The sequence below is a fragment of the Anastrepha obliqua genome, chromosome 2, assembly GCF_027943255.1.
Source record: "Anastrepha obliqua isolate idAnaObli1 chromosome 2, idAnaObli1_1.0, whole genome shotgun sequence".
NCBI lineage: Eukaryota > Metazoa > Arthropoda > Insecta > Diptera > Tephritidae > Anastrepha > Anastrepha obliqua.
Genome location: NC_072893.1, coordinates 34118746 through 34134435, shown reverse-complemented (window position 1 = coordinate 34134435; position 15690 = coordinate 34118746). Strand labels below are relative to the sequence as shown.

Sequence of the window (15690 nt, the reverse complement as noted above, 5' to 3'; positions counted from 1 at the left end):
AATGAAAAAGTTTAATTTTTTTTACGGAACTATACATAAAAACTAGTTTTAAGCTACGGAAAACAGTTGAGAAGCGGGGAAATTATTATCGGACGAGAAAGATGAGTATATCAACTCCATGGAAATATTTGATTTTTTGTCAATAATGTGTATAAAGATGTCTAGACATCTATAGTAAAGACGTTTATTAAAATTCAAAATATGACTTGAAGTCATGATGAGGAAATGCAAATGTATATTTATTTAAATGTATGTTTTTTTTTTAAATCATTATGAACAAATAAATATTGTGTTATTGAATTATATGGGACATTAAATATATATTTTTCCTTTTTCTAAAACAAATTTTTATAAAAGAAGTATTATATATTTTAAAATTTAGTACGTTTATATGCGTACTGTTTTAGAAATTTCGATGCTTTTTGAAACTCAACACTGTTGAGTGTTGCCATGTCGACAACTACATAACTTTAAATTAAAATTTTTTGTATCTGTTCATGTATGTGATTATTGATTTTATTTTATTTATTTCAAATTGCCTGGCGGTCTTTGTTTTCTACAGCAGCTACCTTCTCTCCCGACCATATTTGATGTTGACTTGGCAAAAAACAAGGAGCAGCTGGCAGCATAATTGACATAAACGCAACATATAAATATACAACTCCACCACAGTCACCAGCAACAATGTACAAATGTCAGGCACAAATGAGGAACTAATAAGCAAAACAAAAACAGCTGATAGCTCACAATTGCAGCTGACAGCTTATTAATTATAATTACACAATTTTGCTTGTGGAAAATAAAGCTAAATTACATATTGAGTATTTGAATAACTTTGCAAACATCATTAATAATGAGCAATTTACTAAGTATTAGCAAACAATCTTGCCGTTTGTGCCAATCAGCCTTAAAACAAGTCTCCGCTGGTGTATTGAAAAACAATTCGGCTGCCTTCTCTACAACGACATGTGTCTGCGCTGAATCGAAGGAGCCAAAGCCAAAGAGTGAACGTGTAGTAGAGTTTGAGAAAAAGTTGCGTGCAAAGACACCACTTGGAAAATTAGATGAGTTCTCACAACATCCATTCCAAGAAAAGGAGCCATTGAAACCTTGGCCAAATGCAACCAACCCGCATACAGGTGAAATTGGTGGACCGGCTGGGCCGGAGCCAACACGATATGGTGATTGGGAACGTAAAGGGCGCGTTTCCGATTTTTAATAGATAAAATTTGTGATAATATACAAAATGACTGCATTAATTATGTTTATATTATGAATTTGAAATGTAATTTTGTTTTTAATTAATATCAAATACTGTTACTGTTTCATTGAGACTGCCCGATTTTTAGTATTAGTACAAAGCTATTAGCGGAATTGGCATGGTTAAGCTAATTGAATACACAAATGTTATTAGAATTGTCTTTGACTGATCTGTGTTTAACACAGACAGATAATCGATTTATTGCAGATACATTTAGTGTATTTTTAAGATTAATAGATTAAAATAACATGACGACAACATAACCATCCTAAATCAATACCGCTGATTGCCTTTATCATAAGTTGAATTCGAGTTTATAGCTTGAGGGTAAATGAACTTATGGCTTGATTGTTTTAAAATATAATTCTCTTTCATTTTATAACACACCCTTCGTATCTGTTTCGACAATTTGAATATATTCGAATTCTGTACGATGTAGCTGCATCGGATGTACGCTTCAATCTTCCTACCCTAACTAGCTTAGTGAGACATGGGAATGTTTCTTATTAAATTGTTAAATTTGTTCATTTACGACTAAACAAAAAATAAATAATTGGCGCGTACACTTCTGTTATGTGCTTGGCCGAGCTCCTCCTCCTACTTGTGGCATGCGTTTTTATGTTGTTCCACAAATGAAGCGACCTACAGTTTTAAGCCGACTCCAAACGGCAGATATTTTTTATGAGAAGCTTTTTCGTGGCAGAAATACACTCGGAGATTTGCCATCCGCAGCACACCCGCAAGCAAAGTTTCTTGGTATAGCGATTTAACTGAGCCGCGTCTAGATTTCTGTTTCATCAAATGCTGTCATCGGTATCATCTGCCGGTAGACATAGGAAACGTGCCAATACAACGGCGTGGGACTAAAAGGAAGGGGAGTTAGATGAATTGATTTGTGTTTACAAATGTTGTTGGTTTAATGGCATGAAATTTTTGGGGAAACCTGTTGGAGTGGCAGACTTTGGCCGAACTTAAATCTGAGTCCTTCTGGAGTTGGTTGATGTATTTCCACACATTCTTCAGTTCTACGTATTGGAATGACTCGGGCGTAATACTCTCATTTCCACGGTCTATCGCTGTTTGGCAAGGCATTCACATTTAAATAAAGTCGGGAATTATCGTTCCGGTAAAAATACGTCATTATGTGGCAAGATAGTAAAATGGACGTAAAATATCTTAATTCATCTTCAAACAAAAATAAATTAATGCCCTTTTTTCTTTTTTTTTCTTAATGTATGTACATATGTATGCTACAATTTAATTCTGATACACTGCTTCCGCAGAGTAAACAAATTGCTGATCATCTACTCCGCAATAACCCGCAGTCGGGAATATACTCAATACCAAGTCTAATAATACGTTCACATATAAGTAGATTATCTACCTTTTCAAGCGTTATTACTCATACAGAATTTCTCTCCCGAAATCTGAGATCATAAAATAATCCTTGATTATTACCATACTTGTTTATATAAAGGGTGGGTAAATTTCAAGGGCCGATGTTGAATGTGAACCACACCTAAACGTCAACGACACCGTTGGATTTGTTTCTTTGGGGTTATTTGAAAGAAAAGGTGTACGTCGATAAGCCAGCAACTATTCAAGCGCTAAAAGATGAGATAATTCGGCACATGAACGGCATAGAACCTCAATTTTGCCTCAGCGTCATCGAAAATTTGGACCATCGGATGGATGGCCATTTGGCCGATATTTTGTTCCATGTGTAATTGAACCATACCAATATTATCATAATAAAGAGAAATGACAATAATTTCCTAAAAAAAAATTTATTTTATTCAAAATAAACACCGGCCCTTGAAACTAAACCTCCCTTTAGATATGGAACTACTTGCATTTGGTGGTCTTTGGAGGTGTGCCGCCGAGGCCGCGGCGGCCATTTGGCCCATATTTTGTTCCATACGTAATTGAGCCATACCAATATTATCATAATAATACATAATTCCTAAAAAATAATATTTTCCTAAAATTACAATAATTTCCTAAAAAAATTGTATTTTATTCAAAATCAACACCGGCCCTTTAAACTTAACCACCTTTTATAATCCTGTGTTATCGATAATTATTTTTACGAGTGTAAAGAGAAACGTGAAAGTCAAGAAGTAAATAAAATGGACTTTGGGAAAGGAAACACAATAAAATGTTTATTAAACATTATTAATTATGGATTTATATTACCGAAAAAAGTGCGTGCCCATACACGCTTGGGATGATATGGTTTATTATGAAGTGTAGTTACGAATTTCGCATGCGCTGTCTGCAATGTCGTTACGGATTTCCTCCAACTGCTTATTACTAGCAGCCAATTGCGCATTTAAATTAATTATTCCTTCCATGCCTTTTCTTCATATCGTTAATAAGTAAACAAATCAAAAACTCCAAAATATTCCACCAAAGTAATTTCTATGAAGAAAAATTATGCAGGTAATCTGCCATATGTGAACGGAGAGATTAATTTCTTGGATTTATTGCTAATTACTGCCAATGTGAAGGTATTTTAAGGCGCTACCTGCTACCTACACCAAAAAGAACAAATCTAATATGTAGACATGCATACAAATCATATGGACTCATCATGGACACAAATCTTTTATGTGCGCAAGCAAATGTAAGCTAATGTAAATTACATTTTTTCACACTTACTTGTCACTCTCTCCCTCTCATTTCTCTCCAGCAGCCATATTAATTAATTTCCTACTGTTAGCTTGTACTTTTTCTTGTGGGACTGAACCTTTTGTATGCATTTACGTTCTTTGCCTACATTATGTTCACTCCCTTATATTCCTTTGAAGCTCCGAACGGAACACAGCAGCACCCGCAACTATGTATATTGTATGAGTTATTAAATCGAAGATATTTCTTCCACTCGTCTTGCCTCACTTCTCCTAAGAATTTGTGACACCTAACCATAACCTCCATATTTTTAAATGCCAACAAAAAAGATACAATTATTAAACCATTATGAAACCTGGTCACCTCAGGAGGCAATGTATTCGTAAAATAAATGACAAAACAAAATGTTTAGAATAAGCGTGATCACAACAAAACTGCAACGTTGCTGTTTCTCGTTTGTTTAGACACAGCTGATTTCGTCCCTTTCTTTTGTATTAATCTTCTACTCTATTATAACAGCTGATTGCGGTTTAGTAGTTTTTCCTTTGTCTTTCTTTGGTTTAATTTGGTTTAATTTAGTTAATTTTATTATTTTTTTGTGTTAATCATGTATAATCTGAGGTAAAAAACCTAACTCAATGTCGCGCCGCGGCCAGGAAAATCGGATCTTTGTCTCCGATAGCAGTGAAGATTTTGATAGGATTGAGGTGCTTACCACGTCAACATCGTCATCGCGAAGCGAACTATTTACGCAACCAGGAGGCAGCCAAAATCTGCTAACCAGCATTGTTAGTGGACAGCAACTGAGAGTCTTCGGCACTGCAAATTCAAGTGATGACAATAAAAGTAAGCTAAGCGATTGTGGCGGCAGTCGTGAAGGTACAGAGGAGCAGTGTGGCGATGAATCCATAGAATTAATTGGTCATTTCGGAGGACTTAAGCATCCCAGGCGGGCAACTTCGCCGATGGCAGTGCTGGCTGGTAGCTTCAGTCGTGGTGCAACACCCACGAATATGGTACACAATGCGACATTTTTTTTTATTCAAATAGAGAATAGTATTTTATGAACTACTATATATGAACTTCTCGTTTAGGTGCGGCGCTGGTCACAAGCATTGACACGCTTTGATCGAGATAAGCATAGCATACGAGAGAAGACCATATATCGCATGGCATCGCGTAAATTTTTCGAAGTTGATGGAAAACTGCTCTCTACTAGTGGTGTGGATGCGGAAAATGAAGTCGAATTGTTGGCACAGGAAATCGAGCAGCATGATGGTCTTATGCAAGATACCGCACTCAGCCATCAACATAGGCTGTATGTTTCTTTAGCAAAGCATAGTAACTATAATTTTAATTTTATATACTTAAATGTCTGCATTACAGTGAAACACTGCGTGCACTGCCACAGCCGCTTTGCGTAAAGCGGCTGCTTAAGCGAAAATTGGCCATCACAATTGAACAACAGACCATCAATAAGCAAGACTGTAGCTGCTGCCACAACTTCACTAATACTTTCATAAGTTTTCTACTAAGAAGTTGGAAGCTCATAGGTGCTATAAGTCATAGTTGCGAAATTTGGTATGACGAGCTCAAGGCAATCGAGGGTCATTTTGGTTGTAACGTTAGTTCCTTTTTTAAATTTCTTCGTTGGCTACTAATGCTAAATGTGTTGGTATTGCTTTGTGTTTTCACCTTCATCACATTTCCACAAATACTCTACAATGCAATAGCAACGGAGGTGTATCTCAATGAAACATTTTTAGCTGAAAATTATACAGAAAGGCATAGCGAAAGCGCGACTGGGCTCTTCACAAACATATTAACCGGAGAAGTGCTTGTTAGATTATACTTTCTCCACACAGTAATTTCAATGTAAATTTCGTTTCAGGGTTGGCTGCAAAACTCACTAATTTTCTACAGTGGCTACAGTAATGCAACATTTCGCCTACATCCTGCACTTAGTCAATACAGCTTACCACAATCATATTTCATGACAATGCTTGTGCTCTACTTGCTAATATTTATAGTTATTTCCACAAAGTGAGTGCTGCGCTAAATTACGCATAAATATTCTTTACATCTACAAATATTCTTATCTTCCTTTCATCAGAATGGCACGGGTGTATCGCATTAGCTTCATTCAAGCCGCTGGTGGTGCTAGAGGTATGATGACGGCTAAAACTTTTTGCGTTTGGGATTTTGGCATTTCCAATCGCAAAGCGGCTGAGTTGAAGCACATCGCAATTTTTGCCGAACTTAAGGCAGTACTTAATGAGAGGGCTGTGCCCAAGAGAAAATTAACAATTTGGTGGCGTATTTGGTTTATCTGCTCGCGTGTCATTGCACATGTGCTAGTGGCTGCTATAATAGGTGGTGCGGGAATAGGCGTGTGGATATTGCTGAAAGTAAGTAGCGGAGCATAGTACTTAGAGGCATTGTAATTTGAGTAATAATGCTTAGGAACTTGATTCAACTGATGCTGTGGCTGGCTGGAGAACCCTTTCAACTGCCGGCATATTAAATCTTACAATGCTCTTAATGCAATCCGTCTTATCGTGGATTTCGAGGTAAATCAATTTTGCGCCCAACTATTTTGTATGGCTTCATTGGGTGCGCATATGTATATATGTACATATGTATGCATGCACGCTTTTTGTTTTTTAGGATGGAAGATTATCGTACGCCCCGCCGTACGCTACACATAGCCTTGCTGAGGAATTTCATGTTGGAGGCGGTTATTATTAGCGTGCTGGTATACTTCCTGCTAACAAAGAAATACAGCGAAGTAAGTTGCGCGTGTGTTAGTAATAAAAAAGAAACGCATAAATTTGTGTATTATTGCTTGCAGTGCTGGGAAACTCATATCGGACAGGAGTTGTATCGTTTCATTGTAATGGATTCCTTCATTTGCCTGATTATTATACCTTTCCTCTGTGGCGCACGCGCACTTTTGTCAAGGTAAGTGCAATGCGGCTTATTGCCAACAGAAATGTTTTCTTTAATTTGCGTTATTCTGCGCTTCAGTGTTTACTGGCCTTGGCTTGGTGGGCCCGAGTTCGATATTTCACAAAAGAGTTTAGGTCTCGTTTACAATCAAACTCTTTTGTGGTTAGGTTTGCTATTTGCACCACTGCTTGTCGCCATTATCGTTTGCAAAATGTTCCTCAAATTCTACATTAATAAAACTCTATTGCTGCATCTATGCAAGCCATCCTGTCACATTTGGCGTGCGGCGCAAACACAAACGCTTTTCCTGGTTTTCACTTTTGTATCACTGCTGGGCGTTATTTTGACGCTGGGCTATATTATGACACAGTGAGTAGTTGTATATACATACATTCATATTATACATATGGAGTTGAATATATTAAGAGATATACGAATATTATTGTCCTCTCCATAGGCTACCCATGAGTGCGCAGTGTGGCCCATTTCGTGAATCCAGTTATATGTTTCAAATATTTATAGACGGTGTTTTGCAGCTACGTCAAAACCAAACGCTCTGGCGTCTTCTCACACTGCTCATACGTCCAGCTGCTGTGGGCATAATGTTAGTCATAATGAGCAGCCTGGTTTACTATTTGCGCGCCAAGTCGCGTGCACGCCGTCTAATGGTGAAGCTGTTGAAAGAAATGATATATTTGGAGGCTAAAGATAAGGAATTTCTGCTGAATCGTATTATGAATTTTACGAAAAATCGCGACACATCACTTTTCGATAAAAAATCACTTGGCAAAGGGCGACAACAAACGATTCAAACACCACCAACAGTTGAAGTTTTTGTACAAAATGAAATTGCAACTATTCAGAGCAATGCGGCAGCACGAAGCGACGGTTTCATTCTACGTAGTCGTAATGCTTAGTTAAGTATTTTAATTATTTTAGATCACAAGGCAAGCTATATAGTGATACATTTTGTTTGTAATTATTTATTTGAATCGAACAAATTATAAATCGTCGCTGCTGTTGTAACGGCATAAAACAATCTGCATGCAATTTTCAAGAATGCTGCGGAAGTGACAATCTTTGCCCGGCTGTAAAAACAGGTCGTTCCAACAAGCGCGGAAATGCTCCGATTTAGAGAATTATTTTACTGATGTCCTATTATATACTCTACATAATTATAATTCATTTATGAAATCTACTTAAAATTATGTGTGTATGTATGTATATATTTGTTATATTTATTTGCTAAGACAGTATAAAACGTAAAACACAATTAGTTTGTGTTAGTTTGTTCATGTGTGGCGTTAAAGTGAATGCAATTTAATTTATTATTAAGCTGAAACTGACCGTTGTGGCAATAACAAAACTATTAGGTGAAATATATTAAAAATATTAAAAATTTTGTATTCTCCAATTACATGACTTTAATAATATAACAAAATATTGTCAACTGAAATGGCAACGTTGAATGTCGACGACTGCCGCTGACACATATTTTGAAACATGCAGAGAGTCGCTGCGTGGACTTGCAAGCGAACTGTCTGCTTGTTTTTGTTGTATGGAAAAAATTAAATAAAATAAGTTGACAATATTAAAATTTATTTTTTGTAAATAACGGTTTTCATCATTTCAAATTAACAGAACTTTATAAACCCTCCGTTAGGCACCCAGATCTGGCCAGACAATTTCGACTTTGAACGTGAATTTAACATATTTCTTTTAAAGCCAACGACTTGAGTTTCCAGGCAACTTCTTAATATTTAATTTTCTATCGATTTATGGAAATAACCTTTAAAAAGGGTCCTTGAACAGGACGAAAAAAGGATTTAAAAAGTTACACATTCTGGGTCTGGCTGGACCCCTATGCATTTACATGCATTTGTAGGGGAATATGCGGCAAATGCGTCACATTTATAATCCATTTTTAAATATCGCAGGCATACATATATAATATTTGCAATTTCTTACCATTTTCATTGGTTTTGACATGCATTAATCGAAGATTTTTTCTCACCGAAAAATATTTTTTTATAAACAATTTAAGGCCGAAATTTTGGTTAAAAATCCTCCATTTTGTCAAAAAAATTGATTTTGCTTTTCCTTGGATTAATTACTAGATTTAACATAACCCCTTTCCTTGGATTAATTACTAGATTTAACATAACCCCAGCGAAATCTGTTTGGTTTTTTAATTTCAGAGGATCCAGTTCAGAGATATAGTGGTCACCGCAAAACGTTTTCTCTGGGAGGAGCTCCGGAGATCACCTGTAGCTTCTTTCCAAATCAATATTTTTACTAATACTAAGTTTAAAATACAGTGAAAAGATAACGTAATACATATGTATGTGTACAAATTTTTAGATCAATAAATTTAAAAGTTTTTTCAGAAATTTTGGAAAATTCGCTTTTTTCTGCGTTCTAACTGTATATAACCCCTGAAATCACAGTCCTTGGTCGGACATAAATCCGGGTCGTTCCGGTTACGTAGAACCGACTTGGGAACGCAAACTGTCTGCTTGTTTCCATCGACTCCAGACAATTCCATATAAATAAAATAAATTAAAAATATGTAATGAGCTTTTAGCTTTATGGTAAAATTAAATAAAATGAGTTGACAATATTAAGATTTATTTTTTGTAAATAACGGTTTTCATCATTTCAGATTAATACAATTTTTTGAACCCTCCGTTTCGACTTTGAACGTGAATTTAACATAGTTCTATTAACGACTTGAGCTTCCAGGTAGCTTCCTAATATTTAATTTCCTATCCATTTATGAATATAAACTTTTAAAAAGGATCCTTGAACAGGACAAAAAAACTAATATATTTAAAAAGCATTTGCATGCATTTGTATGGGAATATGGGGCAAATGCGTCACATTTATAATTCAGTTTTAAGTTTCGGCACATAAATGTATATTTTTAATTTCTTATCTACAGAAGAAAAAATTAGGGGTGTGCGAATATTCGAAATTTCGAACTATTCGATGCGAATCGAACCGAATTATTCGATCCGAGATTCGACTCAAATATTCGAATGGTTCGAACTATTCGAATGGTTTGAACTTTTCGAATAGTTCGAACTATTCGAATTATTCGAATGGTTAAAATAGTTCGAACTATTCGAATAATTCGGTCTAATAAAAGCAAAATTAACATGGCTTAAAGTTCATTGTTTAATCTTCGGTTAGGATATCATTATTTTTATAGAATTAGTAGTTTTAAATAACTTGATATAGGTTTTTAAATGATATCGATTCTTCTAATCGTACGATCGACACATGAAATGATTTCTATCTTAGATGAATGGTTAATCACTAATCTCTTAATCTCGATTGATAACGAGTCTCAGATGCCTATGGGTTATAACTTTTCAAAAAATATAATCCGGAATTTAAAAATTAGGTTTTGTGAGATTGAGGAAGATAAGTTGTATCGTAAATGTACATTTCTCGATCCTCGTTATCAGGATTACTTTTTAACCGATGATAAGGTGAAAGATGACATAAAGAAAGATATAAAAGAAGAGATTATTGCCTATAAATATTCGAACAATGTTTTTGAAAACGCACATGAAACTGTTGCTGAACCTCCTGTAATCAAACCCACCAAGTTTTGGGACTTCATGAAACAGCGACGTGCTAATAGAGAAGAAACAGTAACCTTGCGCCTTGAGAAAGACATTGATCAAGAACTTATTCAATATTTGTATTCAGCAGATCCTTGGGATGATCCTATTCATTGGTGGAAAAAAGAATCAGTTAAATATCCTCTCTTATCAATGCTGGCTCGACGTTATTTGCCAATTCCATCTACGTCTGTTGAGAGTGAGAGGCTGTTTTCTACTGCTGGAGACATTGTGACTGAAAAGCGCAATTCATTATCACCTGATAATGTTGCTCGGTTGTTATTTTTAAATAAAAATATAACTCGTTATGTTTGATTGAATATTATATCGAAATTTTAAATAAAATAACGCTATTCTATTTAGACACGCGAGCAAACGTATTCTTAGAAAGAAATTTTTAATTAGAAAAGTTTATTAGCTTATAATTATTTATATTGTTCAAAATGTTATTGATAAATGTTATATTCAACGATAATTAAATGGTAGAAAATTTATTTTATTTTTATTATGTAGAATTACTATAATAGAATAACCTGTTTAGGATTTTATTTCTTCGGATAATTCAAATCGCTCGAATTATTCGAATATTCCAAACTATTCGGAAATTCCGAACTATTCGAATATTTCGAATTATTCGAATATTTCGAATTGTTCGAATATATCGAATTATTCGAATATTTCGAATTGTTCGAATACTTCGAATTATTCGAATATTTCGAACTATTCGATATTCGACTCGAATATCGAATCGAATGGGATTCGCACACCCCTAGCATTAATCATGATCATTGAATTTAGAATAATACAATAAAAAAATCAGTAATTTGTGGTTAAAACTTTGACAAAAAATTCTTTTACCCTTCATTAGTAATATAGAAATAATCAAAAAAATATGACACCAGACGCCATACTCAAAAATCGTGCAAGCCCGTGTAAATTACGTCATTTCATTTAATTCGTGTTGCGAAATATTCCATTTAACTAAAATTCGAATAAGAATTGCAGATATCCGATTGGCAGCATTGTTTGCAGTGTTGTATTCGTGCGCAAGTTCAGAGTTGGCAATCGGTCAGCGGGAATTTGTTTTTGATTTTTCTTTGTTTTTCTTTTATACAATTCCGCCTTGGTCGTCGTGCATTTACAAAAACGCTGCGAGTTAAGTTACACACAACGTAGAAGAGAAGCGGAAAAAGTTTTTGTTTACGTAGTGCTTTTGATATTACCAACAATTAAATATATATATTAAAAAATAGTTAAATCATATGCACAACATTTATCAGTTTAATATTTAATTTTTTTTAATAAAAAAAAATATATATATGAGTAAGAATTGGCTAACGGCCAACAGGCATACACAAAAGAAGTTTCGCATAAAATTCCAGCATAAAATTGCATTCGGAAACAACTAAACGACGAAACGTACATTCGTGAAAGAGGGAGAATATCATAAAAGTTTTGTTGAAAGATTAGTTTGAAAGTGTAATAGAAAATATCACTAAAGTACAAATATTTTGGATATTTCATTTAAGATTTTACATATTTGCTAAATATACATAGATATAGTGACTAAAAGTGAAAACTGGAGGCAACAACAACAACAATAACAGCGGAAGCAACGGCAGCAAGAATGCAAAATTATGCGGATGCATTAAGTGCCAAAGGCTATCGCAGCTTTGGCTTCGACACCGACATGGAAATGGATTTTGATTTGAACAATGGGCATGACTTGAAAACCAAATCGGGTAAGTGAAACCACATCACCGATAAACTTACATATGTGGCTATGCATATTTTTGTGTGTATTGTATACATGTATGTGCGTATATGCACATCCCAACTTGAAAGAAACCGGCACTACAAAGCGCAAGCAGCATTTTTGACATGGTGGTGCGCTTGGATATGGCAAAGTGGGGTGTTGATTTGGCACTTTGCTACAAAAATGACTAGTGTACTTAGCTCGCGCAAAAAGTAGGTTGAGTTGGCAGTTAAGACAGCTGCAACAATAGCAAAATGGTAGATGTTTAGTATGACGCAGTTTTTCCATCAATTTGGTTGCTGTTAACTCAGATGCTTTTTCCGTGCTGTGTGGTCCGTTTGGTTGAGGTCATTGTGTTTGCTTGTGAGGAGCGGCATTCTTTCACAGATGGTGAAATGAAAGGGGGGCTCCTATCAATATATCTACGTACGTACATACTACATTCCAATGTACATATTAACATATTTATTCAATGAGAATATTCTAGTGGTGCGCTTTATTGGTATTTTGAAAATTTTTAGCTAAAGTTTAAGCAAATTTTATGGTGATTGAAGAGGAATCTTAATTGATAAATATATTTTTTTACAACCATATTTTGATAATTAATGTAATGAAGGATTACTGATATTTTATATGCAAACCATATATAATATTCTGCTTTATTATTTGCAAAAAATCTAATTATACTTCAGCAAATTTAGACACTTATGGTAGAAGAAATCAATTCACATTTCCAATACAATAACAAAAACAAATGGCGTGCGGAAAAGTTAATGAGTCTGTCAGAACTGAATTTTTGGCAAATGCAATAAAAATTTATTTTAGACAGCCTTTTAACTTGCAAAATAAGTAGATATGTGGATAGTAATTTTGGCAAACTTTTTTTTGTCAGCTGGCATCTACCACGTTTGACAAAGTGACTAAACACATATGAGTTGCCAAAAATGGGGAAAACAACAAAAAAAGTATAGGTGTACATGTCCATAAAAAAAAAAACAATAAAAATAATAATAAATAAATTAAGTAGAATAGGGTAATACCGCCATAACAACAACATATTCAATCAAATAAAATTTTATATTAATTGCATTCAACTCACGAAATTAATGTTTAAAGACCGTATTAGAGACCAAAAAAAATATTGTTTGTATTTTTAAAATACATTTTTAAAATACATTTTTCAATTATTTCAAGGCCATCGGAAATAAAAAAGTTTTGCTGATATGCCGAGAAAATTATTGGTTGGAATAATTAAGACATTAATAAATAGTTTTTATTGAAGAGTTTATAAATTTTCTTTTTATATATTTTTTTTTTTATTATTTTTTTTTTATTATTTTTTTAAGCTTAAATAAAAATAGAAATGTCAATAAACACAGCGTTCGCCACGGAGGCTTTCGGCTGATTTATAAAATTAATTTTCCATTACATTGCCTTTGGTGATTAAAAAATCCTGACTTTTAGAAAAAACATAAAAAATATGAGAAAATTAAAAATTGCGAAGGTTAGTCAAAAGTGAATTATCTCTCACAAGTAATAATAAAATAATAAACAAATTTTTATAGAAAGGTTTATAAAATTTTTTTTTTAAATATTTTTTTTTTTCGTGAGAATCGAAAATTCCATATCGTACATACATATGCAGTGCGTGTTATGTAACTCAAAACGGCACAGAAGTCCAAAACCGTAAAAATATTTGGTCGTTATGGATGAGAGATATACATGGGGAGATTGACGGGAAATTCCGAGCTATCTACCGGATTTCGGGAAAAATTACTAATGAGGATCGGATTCCATTCACTTTAGTTTTATTTTATATTCACTTTAAGTGAACATTTAATTTCAATTTAATGTAATTTTTTATTTTATTTTATTTTTTTTTTGTGTTTTTTTTTTATTCAACTTTTCAATTTAATTATATTATTTTTATTTTGCTTTGTTAATTTACTACATATCTGTTATGCGTTTATTTTTTATAAATTTCTTAGCCACTTCGTCAATACCTCAGATATTTGCTCGACATGGAAGAAAATGTGTGACAATTTTGCTAGATACTACTAATATTTTACTTCCATACATAAAGAAAAATAGTAGTTTTAATAGTTCTTTTAATAAAAAATAAAATTTTAATCCGTATTTGGTATTCTTTGGCTAAAAAATTATTTTCACTTAAGATGAGTGAAAACTTTGAAGAATGTTTTGATATACAGTTTACTCTGTGTTAAGCGGACACCTAAGGGACTGATATATTTGTCTGCTTATGAGAGGTATCCGCTTAGGAGAAAAGTGTAAAAGACGTTAATAATACGATTTTTGACTTCTTCAAACGCGATTTTTGGGTGGTGGCCCGTCTGTGGCATTCCATTCGGCACTTCGACGCTTAGTTTCAGGTTCATGTTGGAAACACCTCGTTTCATCACCAGCTACAATGTTGTAAAGAAAGTTTCCGTCTTTTCTCGCCTCGTGAATGAGATCTTTCGAATGTCGAATTCTGAGCAATTTTTGGTCCTCAGTTAACTTGTACGGAATGAAACGTGCACAGATCTTTCGTAAGCCTAAATGACCAGTTAAAATGCAATAAATCGATGATTTGGAGATATCCAACTTAGATTCCATGAATTTCAACGATGATTTCGGTTCATTTTTGACAAATTTATGAACTATTTCGATGAAGTTTTCGGTGATTACTGATTTTTGTTCATTGTCATTTATGTCCTCACAACAATCTCTGAAACGTGTAAACCACTCACGAACTCTGGCTCGAGATAGACAATCATCGCCATAAACTTTTTTTTTATCAATTTAAATGTTTCGGTAAACGTTTTACCGATTTAAAAAAAAAATTGATATTAGCTCTTTGTTTGAATCTCATTTTTGTACCGATGACACAAACATACTGACACTTTAGACGCAAAAACTTCGTTTCCACTGAACCGAATGCCACCAAGCTTTCACTGGGAGTCAGCTAGGGATGTAACTTCTAACGCGCTAACTCATTAAAAAGGTGGCACTATCAAAAACATTTTCATGACGCCAATGACGCTTGCTTATTTTGGATTTCTCCTTGTACATCTCTTTGAATTCATCATTCTTCAAATTTTTTAATACTTTTTGGTTGCTGTTGTTGTTGTAATAGAATGTGAAATACTCAATTGGGCCTCTCTATGCCCTCATGGAGAACGGCAGCCACCGTATCTTAACCAATCCTAACCCCTAACCCAAACACTCAAATTGAAGTATGTTGGCCAACCACTTTTATAAAACCTACCTTATCTATTACTAGTATGGGGGTATTTAACACTGCGACCTGAAAGATCTTTTGTACCCAAAAATACCTTAGTGTTTAGTAATTGAAATGCAAAAATATTTTACACACAGGTAGCCAAATGTTGCTAGTTACGCTGCGTATTGGCTGGTATTCACATGAAAAGTATTTGCCAAATTTGAACTGAATCTGAAACCGG

General features: G+C 34.2%; 3 protein-coding genes across 4 annotated transcripts in view; all 3 read left to right on the top strand.

The window, feature by feature from the left end:
* Positions 1-647: 647 nt before the first annotated feature.
* LOC129237904 (succinate dehydrogenase assembly factor 4, mitochondrial-like) lies at positions 648-1334 on the top strand. The gene has a single exon (XM_054872881.1). The coding sequence runs from the start codon at positions 854-856 to the stop codon at positions 1217-1219; it is 366 nt and encodes a 121-aa protein (XP_054728856.1). The 5' UTR covers positions 648-853; the 3' UTR covers positions 1220-1334.
* A 3090-nt stretch (positions 1335-4424) lies between these two features.
* Positions 4425-8234, top strand: LOC129238972 (transmembrane channel-like protein 7). The gene is made up of 10 exons (XM_054874223.1): positions 4425-4908; positions 4987-5210; positions 5279-5726; positions 5784-5935; positions 6006-6300; positions 6356-6462; positions 6560-6680; positions 6744-6853; positions 6920-7210; positions 7299-8234. The coding sequence occupies exons 1-10, from the start codon at positions 4531-4533 to the stop codon at positions 7756-7758; spliced, it is 2586 nt and encodes an 861-aa protein (XP_054730198.1). The 5' UTR covers positions 4425-4530; the 3' UTR covers positions 7759-8234.
* Positions 8235-11609: 3375 nt separating this feature from the next.
* LOC129239273 (AMP deaminase 2) overlaps positions 11610-15690 on the top strand; it is an 86413-nt gene continuing 82332 nt past the window's right edge. Inside the window, exons 1-2 of one of the 2 annotated variants that reach the window (XM_054874657.1) lie at positions 11610-11949; positions 12028-12212. In XM_054874657.1, coding sequence (XP_054730632.1) covers positions 12098-12212 — 115 coding nt within the window. In that variant the 5' untranslated portion in view covers positions 11610-11949; positions 12028-12097. Of the gene's footprint in view, positions 12213-15690 lie in introns of both variants that reach the window. The other variant, XM_054874656.1, reaches the window with a different exon arrangement.